At 40.5% G+C, this 20,889-nt stretch overlaps 1 protein-coding gene, 1 long non-coding RNA gene and 1 pseudogene across 2 annotated transcripts in view; all 3 read left to right on the top strand.

Moving 5' to 3' along the window:
• Positions 1-9,842: 9,842 nt before the first annotated feature.
• The window catches only part of RBX1 (ring-box 1), a 14,611-nt gene continuing 3,564 nt past the window's right edge, over positions 9,843-20,889 (top strand). Inside the window, exons 1-4 of the mRNA XM_011369058.2 lie at positions 9,843-10,001; positions 12,028-12,106; positions 16,529-16,599; positions 19,639-19,724. Coding sequence (XP_011367360.1) covers positions 9,924-10,001; positions 12,028-12,106; positions 16,529-16,599; positions 19,639-19,724 — 314 coding nt within the window. The 5' untranslated portion in view covers positions 9,843-9,923. The remainder of the gene's footprint in view (positions 10,002-12,027; positions 12,107-16,528; positions 16,600-19,638; positions 19,725-20,889) is intronic.
• On the top strand, positions 11,653-11,771 carry LOC111745071 (annotated as a pseudogene).
• The window catches only part of LOC111745022, a 4,526-nt gene continuing 3,367 nt past the window's right edge, over positions 19,731-20,889 (top strand). Inside the window, exon 1 of the long non-coding RNA XR_002782459.1 lies at positions 19,731-20,869. This is a non-coding gene — a long non-coding RNA (uncharacterized LOC111745022). The remainder of the gene's footprint in view (positions 20,870-20,889) is intronic.

Below are 20,889 nucleotides of genomic sequence, written 5' to 3'. Positions count from 1 at the left end.
GATCCTTGTCTTTGTGTGACAGTAGCATTAAAAGGGCATATTTCCCTCAACACAGCATTGGATGCAATTATACAAGAACTCACTTTGCAAAGTGAACAGCACTGGATTATTGCAGATAATATTTGTGGGAGTTTCTGTCTAAAAGGGAAGCTTTAAGAATTAGTGTGTTCCCCTCCTTTAAACCTGGGTATGAGCCCAAGATGTACAAAACATGCTGATTGTTACCATACATTTGTGGGTTTTTAAGAAAATATTTGTATTCGTGAGGCACAAGCTAGGGGATTAACACTCCCCACAGTGCTAAAGGTTTGCCCATCTTATCAGGAAAACCCAAGGTGCAGAGCCCAAAACAGACAGGCAGTGACTTCATCAGGAGACAAAGATAATGTTGGAAACCAAAGTAATACAAGTGTCCTGACAGTCCTGCAGCTGTGGGAATGGATGGATGCACAGCTGGAGTCGTCATCCCAATGCCTGCCCTCCCTCCACCTTCTTAGTCCTGTGCTGCTTTCTAAAAGGAGGGGGCTAAAACTAAATTCTCAGCTCGTGCTTCTCATTCTCTGGGCCTCTGCGAACCCTTGAATTGGGTTTCTTTTGTTCATTTACAGTCCTGGAATAAGGAATTTCCTTTCCTTCCTGAAAATCATCTTCTGCAGCTTTCAACTTTTTAGCTGAACACCTAGGTGCCTTCTACGTATAGCAGCATACCAAGACACGAAATCGACTCCTTCCAGTTAGACTGCGGTCAGGTTCTGCAGCTGTTGCAAGTGGTAGTTAGAATGCCGTCGTGGAATTCTGGTGACTTTTAGTTCCTGACCCAGGTATCGTTGTCCTTTGAGTCCCAGATTAACCACCACAGCTAAACCTGTCAATCACACTATCAGAACTATCCAGAGGTGACACGGTGATCCTCTCAGAACAGTGTCTTTGGGTCCGTCTGGTGTATCTAGGATTCGGGAGTGGACAGTTGTGCAGAGAGCAGGAATCTCACCTAGTTTTTGCCAAACCACAGACACGCTCCACATTTCCCTCCATGTCTAAGTATAATAAATACTTCACATGTATACCAAGCTCACCTGTAACGAAAACCTGGATTTTAAAAAATCTTTCGAATGTTCCACTAGAATTTTTCTCCTTGAAGTGAATAGATGAGGTCACATCTTTACGATACAATCTAAATGAAGGTAGCTGATCTACATAGCCTCTGCCACATACTTTTATGTGTTTATTTTAGGAATCGCTATTTTTCACCCTTATTCAGGAAACACGAACTGTTTTTATCTGAAACAGCAGTGGAAACGCTGGAATAAAAACTCCTTTTCCCAAGTCATAGTACCCAGGTTAGGGAGGTGCTTCTGAGAGTGACTTCATTTTCTTTGTGTACGCCTTCTTTCAGAATATTATTTTCTCATTAATTTTTATAAGGTCAGAAAGGGAAAACTCCTACCATAGATAATTATACTGTAATTGAAATTAAGATCCATGAAACAAGTTAAATCTCCAGATTAAGACATTGTAACTCATTAAAATAGAACAATCGGACTTTTATATTTTTCAAAATGTTCATAACCAGTACCTTCTTCAGCTTTCTTAATAATAGAAAGACTGCAAATGAGACGCATGAGAGCTGCCTCTCCCTCTCCTGTGTCCACGTCAGAGATCACAAGTAAAGCCTAGCGACTGTCCCATCAGTGCAGCTATGGCCTCAGAGTCCTTTGTAACAGTGTTTCTGACAACTGCTACCAGTAAAACAGAATAGGAGTTAGACCTTAACTGCCATCCCTCAACCTGCATATAACAGCTGATAATGTAACTTATTTGTGTGTGTATATTAGAAACTAAGCGAGGGCCGCATAAAGGACCCTGCTTGGAAGAGGTTATTATGGCTTGGTTAATTTTTTTTATTCTAATTTTCTTAATTTAAGCTGTTTGGGTTTGGTTTTAAGCCCAGGCTAATATACTTCAGGCTGAAGTGTTTAATGCTCCTCATACAATGAGAAGATGAATACATCATGAAACCCTAACACTGGAGCAGAATTCCACAGTCACAAAGCATGTGGGTCCTCCCGACTGCTCTTCTTACCTCTGCCTTTGTGTCACTGAGGAACTTGGGGTGAGCATCAGTATTGTTCAGATCGGGGTCCCCATGAAATCAGGGCCTCTTGGGGTGTGCTTCATGAGGCTCTGAGAGAACTAGTCTTTGTTAGCATTTCTTAATGCTTGGTATGACTTTTGTACAATTCTATAAATTCAATTTGGACAAAACGCTGTTACATTTAAGGCTTTGCCCACTGAAAATAAATATGTAATTCCCCAACAAGGGAAAAGCATTTGTTACTGTCATTTCAAAAATAAACTATAAAATGATATAAAAGTATATGGCATGTGTGTTATTTTCAAATTTAGAGTTTACAGCTTTAAATTTGAGAACATTTTGATTTACAAAATATTTTACATAGTATTCATTAACTGCTGTCACAAAATCATAATAGCAAACTGAGATGATCTTGTTAGTCATAGAGAAAAATCAGTGGATTAGATCCAGCCTATTCAAAGATTGACTCAAGGATCTAATGTATAACATGGTGACTATAGTTGATAACACTGTATAATTGAAATTTGTTAATAAGAGAGTAGAACTTAAAGGTTCTCACCAAAATAAAAAAAAAAAAAGATAAATATGTGAGTTGATGGATGTGCTAATTAACTAGATGGGGGTCATCTTTTCACAATGTATACTTATATCAAATCATCACCATGTTGTACACTTAAATATCTTAAAATTTTGTCCATTATACCTCAAGAAACTAGGGGAAAAAAGTGGTTTACTCTCCATAAAACTGACCCATAGGTCTTCAGACAGGAACTGTAGCACTTAAGACATGAAGGATGAATTTTGTGGGGAAGTAGGATCGATTTGCAAAATTATAAATATGTGAAATTTCTCAGTGAGCCACATAAAGAATCTTAAGAGCAGCCATCTCTCTCTCCCTATGAGGAATCCTCTTTAAAATCTGAGGCGCTAATGCATACTTTCCAACATTTTTCACATCCTGAAACACATAAAAAAATTTTTTGCATGGCACAATGGAATAACTTGGAGGGGCTTCGGCATACATACATGTGACTTAGAGAAAAAAAATTCATTACCTATCTTTTATATAATTATGATTTTTTAAATTGTACATTTCATAGAAATTTTTAAATTTGTATAACACTTCCAAAAGTTAATTTTTAAAATGTCAATAAAAGACTTGGCTTACTTTTGGTAATGTGACTTTTTTGATAACAGGCTGAAATGCCTACAGTTCCTGATTCAGACTTTATAGTGATAATGTCTTCAGTTCTTCATAAAAACCATCTACAAGAAACTCGTTTGCACAAGTAGGTGTCACAACAGTTTAAACTTTTTATGATCATTCAAAAATTTATGATCGAACTGACAAATGGATAAACAAAATATGGTATCTATACAATGAAATATTATTCAGCCTTAGGAAGGAACAAAGTACTGATACATGCCACAATGTGAATGAACCTTGTAAACAGTCTGCTAAGTTAAAGATGCCAGACTCAAAAGGCACATATGCTATGATTCCATTTATATCACATGTCCACAATAGACAAATCTATGGAAACAGAAAGTAGCTTAGTGGTGCAAGGGGCTGAGGATAGAGGAAATGGAGAGCGACTGCTAATAGTTAGAAAGTTTCTTTTTTAGGTGATGAAATGTTCTCAAATTAGATGGTGGTAGCTTCACAACTCTGAATATACTAAAAACCATTGAATTGTATACTTTTAAAGAGTACTTTATGGCAAATGAATTAAATCTCAATAATCTACAATTAAAATTTAAAGAATGTAATAACTTCCTCTCATTGACAAAATATAATGTGAAATATCTTATAATGTGGATGTCCAGTCAAGTTGAAATCTTATAATGTGGATGTCCAATCAAATTGAAATATTTAAATCAAATGTTTCAAAATAATGAAGCTATAATTTGCAGAATGTACATATAGTTTTAGAATCGTCCCCCGGCCCATAGCTTTGACTACAAAGGTCAGACGCATCAGTGGAGCAGAAAGCTGGACTGTCTGGAGCTGCACCTGTGAAGAGCTGTGGCCCAATCTTTAGCCCCATGACACCCAGGGCCAGCATCACTTTAGGTACCTGAAACACCAGCTGCTCCAGTAACTCCATGGCTTCCTTGTTTCTGATGAGCAGCAGTGCACACAACTGCTGGCTGCAGAAGTGGATGGCCGGTATTAATATAGCCACTCCTGCTTTCTTTTGATTGTTTTTATGATATATCTTTTCCATCCTTTTACTAACTCTCTGCCTATATTATCATATTTGAAGTGAGTTTCTTGTACATAGCATATATTGGGTCATGTTTTTTAATCTACTCTGTCAACTTATCTCTTAATTGGTATATTTAGACAATTTACATTTAATGTAATTACTGATATGTTAAGGATTAAAGCTGTTTTTTATTTTATTTGCTCTTTGTTTTTCATTTCTCTTTTTGTTTTTCTGCCTGTGTGTTTCTTGAATATTTTTTAAAATTCCATTTTGATTTATCTATAATGTCTTTGAATGTATCTCTTTGTAAGTTTTAAAGTGACTGTTCTAGGTATTATATATATATCTTATGACAGTCTACTGATGTCATCATTTCACCAGTTTGAGTGAAGTATAGAATATTTTCTTAAATATTCCCCCACATTTATTTAGAACCTGATAAAACAGTGCTATAATTTTTTATTCAACTGTCAAACATGATTTAAAAAACTCGAGAGAAGAAAAGCATATTGTATTTTACCCATATTTTTTGTTTCCTATGTTCTTTCTTCTTCCTGATATTCTAAGATTCCTTGTTTTATTGTTTCTTTTGTTTAAAGAACTTCCTTTAGCCATTTTTGGGGTAGATCTGCTAGTGACAAATTCTCTTAGTTTTCCTTTATCTGAGAATATCCTCAGATAAAGGAAAACTAAGGTTGCCCCTTCAGTGCTGAAGGATATTTCCCCTGGATATAGAATTCTGGGTTGATAGATTTGGGGGTTTTTCTACACTGAAAAAAATACATTGCCACTTCTTTCTGGCCTCCATGGTTTCTAATGAGAAATTCACTGTCATTCAATTTTCTTTTTCAGTAGCTATGTTGTCATTTTCAATACCTGCTTTCAAGATTTTTTCCTTTGTTTTCAGTTTTCAGAAGTTTAATTTTAAAATGTCTTGGCATGAATTTCTTTGGGTTTACCTTGTTTAGGATTTATACAGTTTCTTGAAGCTATAGATTTATGTTTCTTGAATCTATAGATTTATGTTTCTTGCCAAATTTGAGAAGTAGTCAAACACTATTTTATCAATTTCCTTTTCAGTCTGGCCCTCTTTGTCTTTTCTTTTTGGAACTCTGATGACATTGATGTTAGGTCTTTTGCTATAGTTCCATAGGTTCCTGAGGCTCTGAAGGTTTTTGGTTTTTTTCAACCTATTCTCTCTTATTCAGTTTGGGTAATTTCCATTTTCTGTCTTCCAGTATGGTGATTCCCCAGCCCCTAACCCTCATCACTTCCATTCTGCTTTTGAGCCCATCCATTGAGATATTTATTTTAGTTATTGCATTTTTCTAAAATTTCCATTTGGGTCTTCTTTATGTCTTCTGTTTCTTTGCTGAGGCTTTCTATTTTCTCATTTGTTTCAAGCTTATGTGTAATAGCTTATTGAACAAAAATATCATTGCTGCTTTAAAGTCTTTGTCAGATAATTCTAACACCTGTTATCTTGGTGTTGACATATATTATTTTCACTATGAAATCTCACAGTTCTTGTTGAGTGATTTTCAAGTGAAACTGGACACCTTTATGAGACTCCAGATTTTATTTAAACCCTTGGACAGTGCTCCAGCAAGGGAAGTTGGAAGTGGAAGTCCATTGTTTTCCTTGGACAGTGCTCCAGCAAGGGAAGTTGGAAGTGGAAGTCCAGGTTCCTCACTGAGTCCCCATTAACACCTAAGGGTGGGAGTTCTAGCTTCCCACATGGTCTCTACTGACACTGCAGTAGGGGTGGCCTCATGCTTGCTGGGTGAAAGTCCTGACTCTCCACTCGGTCTTCTCTTACACCACCCCAGCAAAGAGGGGAAGGGGGGCCTCATTACTGCTGGGTGGGACTAAAAGTCCAGACCCCCTTGGGATTCCCTCTTATACAAGAGAAGTACGGAAGGTTGTCATCATCCAGAAGGGATAAAAGTCTCAACTCCCTAATCGGCCTCTACCACCCTGGCCTGGGTATCAGAGCACGTGGTTACAGACATGGGAGCCGTATAGTCTAAGCTCCCCACTCAGCTTTGTCGGCATAGGTGAGAGTGCAGCTAATTTTTTAATTTTTTTCTGTGTTTGGGTGGAGTAGGGCAGTTATTTTCTAAAAGTTTTGTATTTGCTAGAGAAAGCAGTCTTTCGATGGAGCTTTTTTTCTGTGTATCTGTCTTCATTGGCATTTTGGGGTTGCCGGCTTCTTCAGCTCCAAGTCTGTGATGTATGAGGTAAAAAGAAAATCCAAGGAACTCGTTACCACATCATTCAAGTTCTGAGGTCTCTAACTAGTCTGCCTTCTTCTCTCCACCTCTCAGACTTTCTTTCTGATTTATTTATTTATCTATTTATTTATTTATCTTTTTAGTTTGAATATATCCTGTCCAGGGATTCCAGTTGTACTTAGAGGGAAGAATAGAGAAAAGTATGTCTATCTTACCAGAAGTGGAAGTCCTGCCTAATGCTTTTAAAAGGGCATATCTGACCATGAGACGCTCTGGTAAAAGCTCTTCCGTGGCTTCCCATCATTAAGATAAACACCAACACCTTTTGCATAGCTCTACTACACAGTCTTGCATGACCTGGGCCCTATCAGTGGCAAATGTTTAATGACCAACTCTGGAAAAGAGATGCTAACAATTGACTCTTGAACATCATTGCAGACTCATTTATATCACTCTTTCTCCTTACACTCCAGCCATTCCAAGTTTAATAGTGCACTCACTATACATTTTCCAGCTTCTAGCTCCTTCTACACACTATTGGCTCTACTTGGGATGCCACCTTCTCCACATCTTTCAGTGTGTGTAAGTGCTAGAGCCAGCTTGCATCAGCTTACAAAAGCAATTGTTAAACTTTCAGGAATTTTGAAATCTGGCTGCTAAAGCTACAAATCGGGGCTTTTTTTTTTTTTTTTTTTAAAGAGCTGATTTTTAAACATGTACCAGCACACCAGTGCATACTCTCCATCTAGTTCATCCTTCAGTCTCAAACCATATACTGTAAAAGGACTTTTTCCTGCCCCCACTCCTGGACTTGCTTTCTACTTCAAAGTACCCTGTACTTCCCTTTCCTGAAATCCACTGGAATTATCATTAATTGGCTTGCCTCTCTGCTATTATACCATAAGTTAAATGATGAAAGGAGATTTTTACAAATACTTAAAATATCTGATGCCTTTTTATCTAGACCACCATGGTGTAGCTGACACACACAGAAGGTTCTGTAGATATTTTAGAAATATTTGTTGAATGAATGGATGGCTGAAGGAACAGAACTAAAGTAAAATGGTAACATACTACATTGTAAACTGAAATTTTGAAAACAGATAAGAATCTGTATGAAACCTACACAAAGTTTTCTTAGGTTTATGCAACAGAATCTAGTATACAGAGTATCATGGCCAATCACAACAGCAAGGCAAATCTCCATAGGAGAGATAGTACATGAGGTTTTTCAAGCTTAATGGAACCACCTCTAAGATCATCCATCTCCCTACTGTAGCTCTGTACACAGCAGAGAACTTGGAAGTTGTTGCTGCTTCCTCTTTTGCATCCCTATAATCCCTTCTTCGCAAAGCTTAAAAACTTAAAAAAAATTTTAAATATGTCACATCGTCCCCTCCCCTAATTTATTCCTTCAATATCTTCCCATAACATCTGAAATAAAATGCTTACCTGATCTGGCCTCTTCCTGTCTATCCGACATCTCTTACCAAACTCTCCTTGTTCAAAAAGTTTCAAATTTATCCATTCAACACATACTGAACACCTACAACGTACCAGGCACTGTTCCAGGGGTTTGTTAGCAATGAACAACACAATCAAAATCCCCTCTCCTGGTATCGACACATAAAAAGTAAATCTAATAAATAAGTAAAAAAATATTAGAAGGTACATATAGCATTTTTTAAAAAATGAAAGAAAAGCATAGTAAAGTGATGGGTAGCAGATCATTCATGCAGGGCCTTTTAAGCCATTGTAAAGAGGCCTGATCACTCAATTTGACGTTACTTCCATTTCCCCTCAATTTCATGACCTTGTTTTGTCTTCTTCATAGCACTTAGTGATACTAGAGATTTTCTGATGTATTTGTTCGTTGATATGTCATTTCCCTACTAAGAGTTTGACTCCATCACTGTGTCTCTGTTTATAACAGGACCCGGTACCTACTCAATGAATTTGTTGAACGAAGGCTAAATATGCCTTCAATGCCTTCTAGTACTCCTATAAGGGCCTGTAGGAATATGATAAATAGATGACAGAAATCTTAACATGGAATCATTAATTTAATAAAACTTAGCTAAGAAAAACTTCGTAGGCTTCCTACAATGCTTTAAGGTCTCAAATAATTTTTCTCTTCCCAAGTTTGGTTAAACCTGTAATGTTTTTACGGATTTGTATTTCCTGTTTATGACTAAGACAAGGAAACAAATCGTAGTTTTGGGTTTAGCAATGGAGTTAACACACTCCATTGCTCTCCAGTTTTCTTTTAAGAGAAAATATGAGATTTCGAATAAGCCAATACAAGATTTAAGAGTGATGTAACTGAGTTATATCCCTGCAAGGTTAAAGGTGCAAAAGGGGGCCTGGTTTAGAAATGCGAGGATGACAGAAAGTACAGGTGCTTTGGCTGGGAGGGAATGACCTGGAAGAATAAGTGGCCGAATGCCTCAAATTCAAGAAATACTGGGACCACAGATGTGATTATGGCACAAGGAGCGGAAAGAGGACCGAAAGTAGGAAGCCGTCTATAGTTAAATGACCAACTGATGAACGGGAAATGTATGCTCACGTGCGTGAAGCTGAAATCGTGTACCTTAACCAAAGGCCATTCTGGGACGGATTTGGTATTTCGGGCAGAATGGAGATGTATCTCCCAGACTCCTAAGCCTCCTTCCTCCACCTACTTCAGGTAGGCAGGTGAAGGCAGGGCTGGCGAATGCCTGCTCAGTTTGGCCCAAGGGAGGACATTCCGGGAGCTCGTCTCTCCATCGAATCCTAAGCATATCTCGAATTGGACTCAAGAAACTAAACGATGCCTGGGCCCCGGCTCTCCCCGCCTCAGGCCTCCCACAGGGAGGCTGCATCTCGGGCCTGGCTCGGAAGCCGGTCAGGATTTGCGAACCGCCAGTGTGCGGACCCGAGTTTCGGCAGCAGGAGGCGGGATGCCCACCTTCGCCCCTTCCCCGGCGTTCCTCCGAGGAAAATCCGTCCGCAAGACGGGGCGGAGCTAGGGCGGCAGGTCGCGGCCGAGGCGGAGGAAGCAGCCACCGCCCCAGCTGAGGGAGTGTGGCCGGGGGCTTCCCGGGGAGGGCAACCAGAGGGAGTCCTTTCGAACATTGCCACTCGGCTCGCTCACGTCTGCGCCGCCCCGCCCGACCCCGCCCCAGCCGCTCCGGCCGCCGCCTTCCCCCCAGCCCACGCAGGCGAGGAGTGACCCGGCCAGCGCCTTTAAGAGGCGGGGCCACATGCTCCGCCTCTACCTGCTCCTCGCGCGCCAGTAAGAGACCGGGTGCGAGAGGCGGTGCCGGGGCTCGGAGGGGGGAGGGCGAGGCGTGCGCCGATGCGCAGGCGCAGTGGCCGGGCGACAGAACGTGTGTTTCCAAAATGGCGGCAGCGATGGATGTGGATACCCCGACCGGCACCAACAGCGGCGCGGGCAAGAAGCGCTTTGAAGTGAAAAAGGTTGGGTCTCGCCAGCGCCTTCCTCAGGGAAGATAGAGAGGCATGGATCTGGCTGGCAGGCCCGAGAATGACCGGGGCGCGGAGGAAAGGGCTTCATTTCAGGGCGTTCTTGGGACCGGGTACCACGAAAGGAAGCTGGGGGGCGGGTCTTAGGCTTGATCGGCATGATTGCGGCCCACTGCCAATAGCAGTGTTGGTTTCGCTAAGAGGCTGAGGGGCCAATCACGGAGTTGCTTATTGAGATACGCGAGGTTGCGACTTGACTGCGGGAGCCAAGCGCCTGAGTTGTCACTGGAGTGGAGGGGTGGGGAAGGAGAGGGTGGGGTGGAAGGGGGAATCGGAGCGATGCGGTGGGTGGAGGATGGGGCAGTGCGGCGGAAGCCGGGGACCTAAGGTCTTACCGCAATGGAGGCGTCTGAAGAACCGGGCTGGTGATCTCCCTGCCCCGCCCCTCTCTGACGCTCGGGGTCCCTCTAACTCTGAGGGACCCAGACCCGGTCCTCGCCTGATCGAAGCGTCCATTCCCATTAGCCCCCTTTCCGTCCCGAGCCCCGCCTAGTTAAAGTGTCTTGAGTGTAACTCTTGCCTCTTTTGAGAGGTCTTTTGGTTTGTCACACAAGCCGTCCCAGTCATGTGGTAATATCCAGAATCCCCTTCCAAAAAAAAAAAAAAAAAGCATGGTGGAATCTGTTAAAAAAATGCGAGCCCAAATCTTGCGTCATTTAGGGAGGGTTGAGTACCAGTTGCAAACGACCTGCTAAAAGTGGGAAAACAAAAAATGTGGAACGTGACTTTCTGCATGAAATGCCTTATAGTGGTTTGCTAACAGTTTGGGCGAAAGGTTCCGATTCCCACCTGAGATAAAATAAATATGTTCAAAATGAAGATTCTGAAGTAGGGACGATGTTATTCCTGGAACATCTGGCTAAACACCACGATATTCCCCCTCCTAGTTGCTTTTTGGCGTTTCATTGTGGGCACTGCGTGCTCAGTTAAAACCAGCAGCCATATTGAATAATAATAGAAGTAGGATTTTTTTTCCTCCAACTTGAAACTGCCTGGTGAAAAGTGCTGGACTAGTCACTAGACAATGAGAATTGGTTTGAAAGAGATGAAGTTTTGGGAAGTAGCATCAAATTAGTGGAGGAAAAAGGAATTTGGGAATACTTATAATTGCAGAAGGCTGAAGTTTGAGTTACTTAAATGCCACTTTTGGATAAACTCTTATTGGAATTAACTAAATATAAGAGTCTGAGCATGAAAAGTCGAGAATGTAAGTTTCTTTGGCGGTAGGAGCTAAACACAATTCTAGAGTTCGTTAGGAAGTAATCTTGTTAGATATAGGTGATGACCTTGTTCTGTGTTATCCAGCTTATCCCACGATTACCCATTTTATGATCCAATCGTCTTAGTTCATTTCTTCCAAGCTTTCACCTCCCCACTCATGTTTCCAAAGCTGCCTCGAAAAGCAGGTATTTATTTATGTAGAAATTGAGGTCTGCAACTGCCAGGGGAACCTACATGCTAATTCCACTCTACCTATTAGACCTGAAACAGGCACTTACAAATTATTCCTGATGTGCTTACGTCGATATGGCTGACCAAATTATTTTAAGCTGTAGGAAAAAGTAAAATTAAAAGTTGACTTGTTGACTACGGCCATGCCACACTGAACATGCCCGATCCCGTCTGATTTCAGAAGCTAAGCAAGGTCGGGCTTTCTTAGTTCTTGGATGGGAGTCCACCTAGGAAGACCAGGTGCTGTAGGCCTAAAAAAAATAAAAGTTGACTCATTAATTTTTGTGTTCATATACTCAACCGTTTGTGGAATGGGTGAGTGTACGTGTAGCTTACTGTTGCCTTATGATATGATAAATAGGAGTGAAGTAATATCCAGAAACTCTTGTTTGGTGGTCCTTGTGGCCAAAGAGATGATAACTGCAACTGCAGCCTGAAATCCTAGAGTGTGTGTATGTGTATTTGTATTACAAGGAGAGTGCATTGTTCCCCCTTTTTCTCTTTGTAGTGGAATGCAGTAGCCCTCTGGGCCTGGGATATTGTGGTTGATAACTGTGCCATCTGCAGGAACCACATTATGGATCTCTGTAAGTAGTTGGAGGAGGCTGGGAGGAAATTGAGAAGTTTACAGAGATTATGTCTATCTGATGTGACCAGTTTTATTTTTCATAATATAAAGCATCATCAGAGCGCTTGGGGTCTTCTGCATCTTGTCCATTGATATATTTGAAATAGAGTAGTTTTTCATGATGTTCTGGAGGCATACCCATCTCAGAATATATCTACTCAATCTAAAGATGGCAAGGTCACGTTTAGAATGAATTGTGGACCATAAGGCCCTATTGATTATTCTTCTGTATTTCCCATTGAAGACCCAGACTCAACAGCAAAAATAATGAAAGGAATAAAGTAGTAAACTTTGAGCTAAAATATTCCATCAGAGCTGGTGTTTCCTAGGCAAGATTTATAAAGAAAAACCTAAGAAGTAACGGTTTTTAATATTAGCACCAAACATAGTTGAGAGGACATCACTGCCAACATCTAAATAGGCGATTAATTGCACTAAAGACATTTTGTTTAAATCTCCACATATTCCATCACACATGATGGTCGACACATGGTGAATTTGAGGATAGCTATTGATGGACTAACTTGCTATCCTTATAGCAACAGGGGCAAGAATGTTGACCACATCAGAAAGAGTTGAGATTAGTTCTTCATCCAGGTGCTAAAATGGTTTGTTATTGAGATCAGAATTGGGTCAAAAATATTTCAACTTTCTAGAATTGAAATTATAGGCACTTTTACTTCTAAATCACTCATCTGCCTCTCCAACTTCATCTAGAGCCTCTGTCCTGCCAAGTCAGGTAGTTTCTCTGGCTTTCCATTGCTGAAGTGTCCATCTTCTTTTCGAACCTTTACCTATCCTGTTGCTTCTGCCTGGAATATTCTCTACCTCTTCTCCCTGCTACCTTGTTCTAGACCAGCACTGTGCAATCTGCATGTGAGCCACAAATGCAAGCACATACATAGTTTAAAATACACTAGTACCAATATTAATAAAGTAAAAAGAAACAGATGATTTGTATTTTATTTGTCCCGCTATATAAAAATATTTTAATTTCAACATGTAATCAGTATTTTAAAGTAAATATTTTACATTGTCTCTTTGTACTAAACTTTTGAAGTGTATTTTATACTTACAGCACATCTTAATTCAGACTAGCCATATACCTAGGGCTTAGTAGCCACTTGCGGCCAGTGGCAGCTTTATTGGGCAGTGCAAAACTAACCTATAATTGGTCTTTAGATCTCACCTTGAACTTGCTCAAAGATGTTTTCTCTGACCATGCTTACATACACACAAATAATCTATAGCAGTTCTGTTAAATATTCCAAAGACACCCTATAGTTTCCTTTGTAGCAACCATTTAACTAGTTCTGTATCATGTCCATGTTATTTACTGCTATATTCCTAGCATCTAGTATAGTGTCCAGTGCATAATAGGTTCTCACTAAATATTTGCTCACTGAATAATAAAAACACAAGATAGGGAAATAGTCTGTGCTTAACATAATTTTGAAAGCACAAATCAAATATTTTGTGTTGGAAAGCAATTATGGCAGGTATTGGTAACTTATTGCCCTTGGTTTCTTTGAGTTTCGACCCTGTTTACCTTTTCACAGAAGAGTCAAAGCAGATCAGTGGCTACCATGTTTAATATAGATAGAAGGAACCCATCACAGAAAAACACATGAGCAGTTTTAAATGTGTTTGGGTGGGGTATTAGATTACATATTTGCCAATTTTTTTGCCATGTATTTTCACAAGGAGTTGGACCCAGATAAAATTTTACTGTCTTGGTGCTCTCTTCTGTAAATAGTTAATGATTTTATATAATCCTGATTTTTTTTTTTTACTTCTATATTTAAGTTGTTGTGTGTGTCTCTGGATGGAAGTGAATGCACTTCTTGGAAAGACCATGACAGACACAGGCTATTGATCTTCCGTCTTTGAGTTGAACACTTGAGAGAAATATAGGCTTTCAGTTAGACACCTGCTTTATCATATATTTTAAATGTCAGATGAAGAAGTAGAACATCGAACTCCTATAAAAAATTATGAAAGTGTTTTTAAGTCCTAACTTTTATTCAGTCAATGAATATTTATATTCTGGGCCTTTTGCTAGGCACCAGGATAAAATGACTTACATCAAGTCTTTACCCTTAAGAAACATAGTCTTTTCTTTAATACAGACTCTAAGGAGAAGTCTGGTTGCCATAACTGGACTTGTCTTCCTTTCAAGAATAAATGGATTATGATTCTAATAAAAAGACTTTTTCTTAAAGATGAAAATAAAGAATCTCAGTTTAGCATTGGCCATTTTCTAATAAATTTTGGTCTGGCATGAAATGAATATATACATGACTAAGTAAGTAAAAGTCATGGCTGTGCCCCAGTTGGACTCCTACAGACCATTCTTGGTCTTCCTTTTTTGAGTTCAGATTGATATTACATGCCCTACTACAGCTTCATATTTTATACTGCCCCATTTCTTGGTGCTTTACAGAGTTGCTGAAATACACAATCTGCTAGGTGTTATTTTTCTCCATTACCCTGAGTAATCTTGTTTCATATGAAGAGGACATCTGGAAGGGCTTAGACCCAGCCTTTGCCCATGAGAAGTTAGTCTTTTCCTAAAACCGCAGGTCCATCAGTGTTTTTTAAGTGTGAAATCTGTCCACTTCCGAGATGAAGCCATTGCTTCCTTAGCAGGCCTTTGGTGGTAATGCTCTTGTATTGAAATTAAAAAGTTCCCAAGCTTAGTATATCACTTTGCAGGGGTCTGACAGGAACCCATAATGTCTCTCTGCTGCTTGTCTGTCTGCTCTAGGTTGACAGTGTTCCCCTTTTCCTTCCCCTCTTAAACTAACGACTACCTGCACCAAAAGCTTGAAAACGTTTTAAATTTGAGAACATTTTACAGTCGTATTTAGTAATTTTTCATGCCATTTTGTCTTGCATTCTAGATCTCAATCCTACCCCTCCTATATATTTTTGTTCTTTGTGAGGGATTTTCTGGTAAAGAATAAATATATATTTGGCCCCCATTATTTTTGTTTATAGAAGGGGTTTTTGTTTGCCCATGTAAGTACTGAGAGCCTACTTTGTACTTGGCATAGAGAGAGAGTCCCTTAAAAATACCTAGACCTAGAAAAATATGAACATGATAATAACCCTTGAAACAGTTTTGTTATGTACTTAAATGTACCTCTTATTTAGCTAATTTTATAATTCATAGTCCTCATTTAAGTGAGAGGATCCAACTCGAAGGACATCAGATTTGTCTTCTCTGCCATCCCTTTGAATATGGTAGTGCACTCACAGCCCTAGTAACTTCTTGAATATACTGCATAGACCCTAGATTCTCTGCTCTTACCAAAGGAGAACACAGTTATTCTCTTTGTAGTGTGAATGTGGGTAGCAAAAGCAAGTTGTGGGGTTTCAGTCAGGTCCTTTGTCTTTCATATTTTCGAAGGGTCAGGGAAGAACCCTTATTATGGTATATGGTATATCTCTTCCCCTAACTAAGACCAAACATGCCGATTAACATCTTAGCATTATTTTCTTAAAATTTTACTAATTTCCACCTGTGGAAGTTTGAAGTAATTGTCTCCCATTGGTCTTTCAGGTTTTTCTTCTTCAGAGGGAGATACCATTTAGTTACCACCTTCAGAGAAGGCAAATTATGCATTAGTAATTCTTATTCCTTAAGTGTTTATTCCCAGTAGAGCTTTGCTTACCAATTCTCGATCTGTCAGATTTTCATTCTATTTAAGTTCCCGTCTCTTCTTCCTCTGTGAGATTGATATTGTGTACATTTTCAGTAGTTTTCTGTGTTCATCAGACAGAATCACTGCAGGGGTCATCAGTATCAGTAAGTGGCAGGCCCCAAATCTCTAATCATTGGCCTAACAGATTTTTGCTTTGTTGACAGTGTTTTAAAGACTTGAGTTTTGATGTCTTCATGCAGAGCACACTCTACAGTTTGCCACAGGCCACTTTGCCCCCTTTTATCTGGCTTCCATCTCAGTTCACGTGTGTCTGCCTGACCCCTTTAGGCTTTGGAGCTTCACATGGGTGAGCCTACGTGTTCTTAGGGCCTAGGAAGAAGCATTTGCCAAGAATAGGGGGAAGATGCCACTTCTGAGAACAATAAGAGTTACAAGGTAGCTTTAAGAATTTACGAAATTTACCAAGTTAGGAGGAGTCACTTCCATATGGACAAGTCAGGTTATATTCAAAATTTAAAAAGTGCCTTTCCTTCCTTACTCTTGTTTTTGAACAAGGATAGAAAATTCAGGTTTATACCGCCGTGTGACCCCCCACCCCCACCCCCATGCCTCTCCCCCAGCATGTCATTGTGTAATCGCGCAGATAGGACTGCTATAGATGGAAAGGTTGTTGCTCCTGAGGTCCAGTGACCTTGTCGCTCTTGTTCCCACAGGCATAGAATGTCAAGCTAACCAGGCGTCTGCTACTTCTGAAGAGTGCACCGTTGCCTGGGGAGTCTGTAACGTAAGGAAACATCTTTCCCTATCAGCATGGCTTGTAAACATGTTACCGCTTTTCCTGCTTTTCCAGTCTTGAAAATAACTAGGAAAAAAATGACTAGCCCACCTTTCTCCCAAAAGGTATACAAATAGCGAAAAAGATTTTAAATCCTTGTATTATTCATCTGTCGCAGGATAACAATTATTAGTTATTGCAGAGGCACTGGTTTGTCTTAACGATAGAATGGGCCCAGGTTTGTTATCAACATATTGGGGATTCATCTTTGGGAATTGCTTTCAAAGTCTATGGCACAGTTTTTGAAATATCCTATCGGTAGAAATCTGTCTTATCTGATTTTTTTTTAAGTCTAAGTGTCTTATGGAACTCAGTTTGGTAAACAAATTGAGTGTTCAAGTGTGTGTGTATCCACACTTTAAGTGTAGCAAATGTACTAAGTTAATGTTTTCTCTGTTTTTTTTTTTTTTTTTAACATGGTCATGCCAGAAATGTTTGTGCAGCATCGCCGGACTGAATGTACGGCTTTCCAGGGTGTGACAGCTGTAAAGGATAACAAACATCAAATGTTATTTCTAGCATGTGTTAAAAATTCATCCGTATAGTCCTATAGCCCCAGTCAGATGAGCTAAAATTGTCCCGTATCGACCTCCGGTACCAAGGGGTCAGAGGACCCACAGCCCCCAGTATAGCATAGGCCTAAGAGGCTCAGAGTCAGACCACCATTCTCTGTCTGTGCAACTTGCTAAGTGACTTTGGGCAGGTATTTGAGATCTCTCAGCCAGAGTTCCCTCATGAAAAATAGGGATAACAGTAGGCTGCATAGAGTTTATTCAGAATGAAATGATTTTATGTTAAAACTGCTTAGAACACCTCCTAGCATATAATAAACATAAGTATTTGCTAAATAAATATAAATCCAAATTTGGAGTAGTTGCGATTACTGAAGAGATAGTAGCTATCAGTACTCAAGGCTCACCCACACCTTGTGGTGACCTTCTTAATTCTGTCAGCCCTTTGGGCAGTTTCACAGAAGCCTGTTTTGTTTATGGGGATAAAGAAATAAAATATATCGGACTCTTTGCTTTCCCTGGCATTCAGGCATATACTGGGAACCATGTTACTCTAGTGGAAGGAAAAAGGCGGTGAGCTTCCCCTAAATTTGACTAAGGAGTGACTTCCAGAGAGCCTGCCATAAGGAGGGGCTGGTGTGGTGTGGCGGGAGCCTTTGGACTAGTCCTGGGTTCTAGTTCTCGGTCTTCTACTAACCAGCTCCATGAGTTAGGCAGGTCACTTGTCTGGGTTTCAGTTTCCTGTGTATTAAATAAAGACGATAATACTTGTCATGCTTACTTGCCAGGTTAATGCTTGAATGATGAAATATATGTTACTTTCTCTATAAACCCTAAAGCACTGATCAGTGTGCTTTGAGACTGCTAAACGTACCCATAATATATCTTAGATGATTGGCAGGAAGACATTTGGTGTCAGGAACATTCAGAGATGCTGTCACCTGTCCTGCAGCCCCTCTTTCCCTCATCTTCTGAGATAGTTGAGGTATACAGGGACCCTGTACTGCTACAGAGTGCCTAATGGGGGAGGTGAGAGGTAGAGAAGGGTATCTTGGATACCCTTAGGTGAGCCTTTCCCTGTGATTGAGAAAAATACCTCAGCATTCTACCTTTTAGAAATGTTGTGGGTTTTTTCCTTTTTCATAATGAGTTGTATGAGAGTCAGCAGGCAAGGGATCTTCCAAAAGCTGTCACTCTGCAGAATATTTGTCCTCTTGAGTATCCATAGTATACTAGCTGTGGATTCCATTCTTAATTACTGAGTTCTATTATTGTCTTTGTCAAAAGATAGTTCACAAGATAATCACACTATGATTCTTCTTTAAGTTCCATTCATGTTTTGGAAGACATAACTGACCAGATTTCAAGGCTGTTATTAAACCAAGCCAGCAAAAGCTTTCATCGTTTCCTTGGGTTTCAGCATCCCTCCTGTCCCCACCTCAGCTGCCCCATCACAGATGAGATGAGGAGGAACACTTGCCATTCCTTTCTAAATACTCTACCCTTATGTGCAGGGGGAAGAGAATAAACGTCTATTGTAGAGACATTGTGATTAGCATCTGCATGGTACTAACTCACCCCTGAAAAACGTCACACAGGTTTTCCTCTTGCCCAAATCTGAAAGCCAGCTCCTAGCTCTGTCAGCTACCAGCATTCTTTGCCTTGTTGCTTCCTGTCCTGATGATGAAATGAGCTCTTTGATGTTCTTTCAGGTGCTTGTGTGCAGTTTGCTCATCATAATACTTCCTTTTGCCCTAATTTTTTTATCTCATTCCTTTTTAAGACAAAGCCCCTCACCCACCAGAGGCTTCCCGAGTATTGAGCTCTTGTAATAGTAATATATCTGTGAACAAATCTGGAAGTAAAGTCCTTTGACTGGAGTCGAGCTGGGTGAGGGAAGGTTGAAGAAGTGCCCATTGCCCATCTCAGCTCTGGGTAGGTGGCGGTGGCAGTGCACTACCAAGTGCTGAAGAGAAGGCTCTTCTTGTGGGGGTTCCCGTTCTCCCAAGGGAGGGGGACATCTGGGGACCGAGAATGCGGAGGTTTGAAATCTGATCAAGGGTCTCTGCCTGCATGTACAAGGAATGTCGGCGCGTTCCATTACGGGCCTGGTAGGACCAGGGTGCCACATGCCACCTTCCCCTGAGAGGAAAGGAGAGAGCTCACTGCTGGAATGTGCACCGTTCTTCCTAAACAGTTTCCTCCTTTATTAGTAATGACATTTCTAGCAGATGTTTCACTGGGAAAATCCTTGTACCTAACCTAGGTGTATGAGTCGTGACCTTTGGCCTCTCATTGTTACCTGCCGTTGTTCTTCTGCAGCCCCTGGGCATAACCAATCCACTGCATTCGAGACTTATCGTTGTTCTTCTGCAGCCCCTGGGCATAACCAATCCACTGCATTCGAGACTTATCGTCAGTAGATGGCTGAGCCTACACAGAGTCATTTTTAATAAAATGTATTTTTTTCTTCCAGCATGCTTTTCACTTCCACTGCATCTCTCGCTGGCTCAAAACGCGGCAGGTGTGTCCACTGGACAACAGAGAGTGGGAATTCCAAAAGTAGGTGTCTCTGGCTATTTTGACATTGTAAGACTGGGCTTTGTGCTCAGTGTCGTTCTTCGACTCATCTCGGGTGGACGGTACATAGTCTTAAAAGGTGGAGCCATGGAACATGCCTTGTTTTATAAACTAGATTTCGGCTAATTTAAGGACTCGTCTGTGTGGAAAAGGCGCAGAGGCGTGGCCGACATTAGACGTGGGAAGCCTAGAGTGTCCCCGTTGTCAGGGGTTTATGAGAGTCAAAAATATGAGAATCTGAAAACTTAAATATTTATTTCCAGAATCACATCTGTAGGGCAGGAGCCACGCTGCTGGAGTCCTGTTGGCATCCCCCGGTGCTGTGGGTGGGGCAGCCTCTGCTTGGTTTGGTTGTGAGATAAACCTGGAGAAGCACAGTTATCCCGTTTAATAATTTTGAGCAAAAAACTACTGTAAATAACTTGTTGTCTTTTGTCAAATAAAGTTGTTTTGGGTTATTAAAAAAAAAAAAATCCCATGTATAGTAAAGCTCCAGGGCGAATATCTTTGCTTTGAGCAGAATCATATCCACCCATCTTATTTCTTTGGTTTATCTCATGCTGATTAATTCGGATACAGAGTCTTTGGCTATCTCAAGTAAAGTGTGATTATGTAAATAAAACCTGGCATGGTAAAATTTTAAAAATTCAGATGGTCAGAAGGGCGTATCATGAAACTGAGTCTCCTGCTTTAGTCTAATCTCATTCCCGGAGGTAGCCATCAGCAAGAGCTTCTTAGTTCTACTATCTCCATATATGTACCTGTGTGTATATGGTGGGTATGCATGTATAATTTTTTTCTTAACAAAAATGTGAGTATCTTATGGACTAACTTACCTTGCCTTTTCACTTCATACATTTTGGAGATGTTCCATATCCACACACAACGAACTGCCTCCTTTCTAATGGTTGCAGAGTACGTTTTTATGTAGATGTGCCATGATTTATTCAGTCCCTGTTGATAGTTGGGTTTCCAGTTTTCCACTGATAAAAACAAGGCATCAGGATGAACATCCTCATACGTGAATCTTTGTGTATGTCCAAGTAGTGTATTACCTGAAGCAGGAATTCTTCAAGGAGAAATGTCTGGGTTAGGAGTACGTACATTTTTATTTTGGGCAGGGTCAGGTGTTCCTTTCCCGAGAAGA

The sequence above is a fragment of the Pteropus vampyrus genome, unplaced genomic scaffold (genome assembly GCF_000151845.1).
Source record: "Pteropus vampyrus isolate Shadow unplaced genomic scaffold, Pvam_2.0 Scaffold145, whole genome shotgun sequence".
NCBI lineage: Eukaryota > Metazoa > Chordata > Mammalia > Chiroptera > Pteropodidae > Pteropus > Pteropus vampyrus.
Note: the sequence above shows the minus strand (reverse complement) of the source record. Positions and strands in the feature narration are given on the sequence as shown.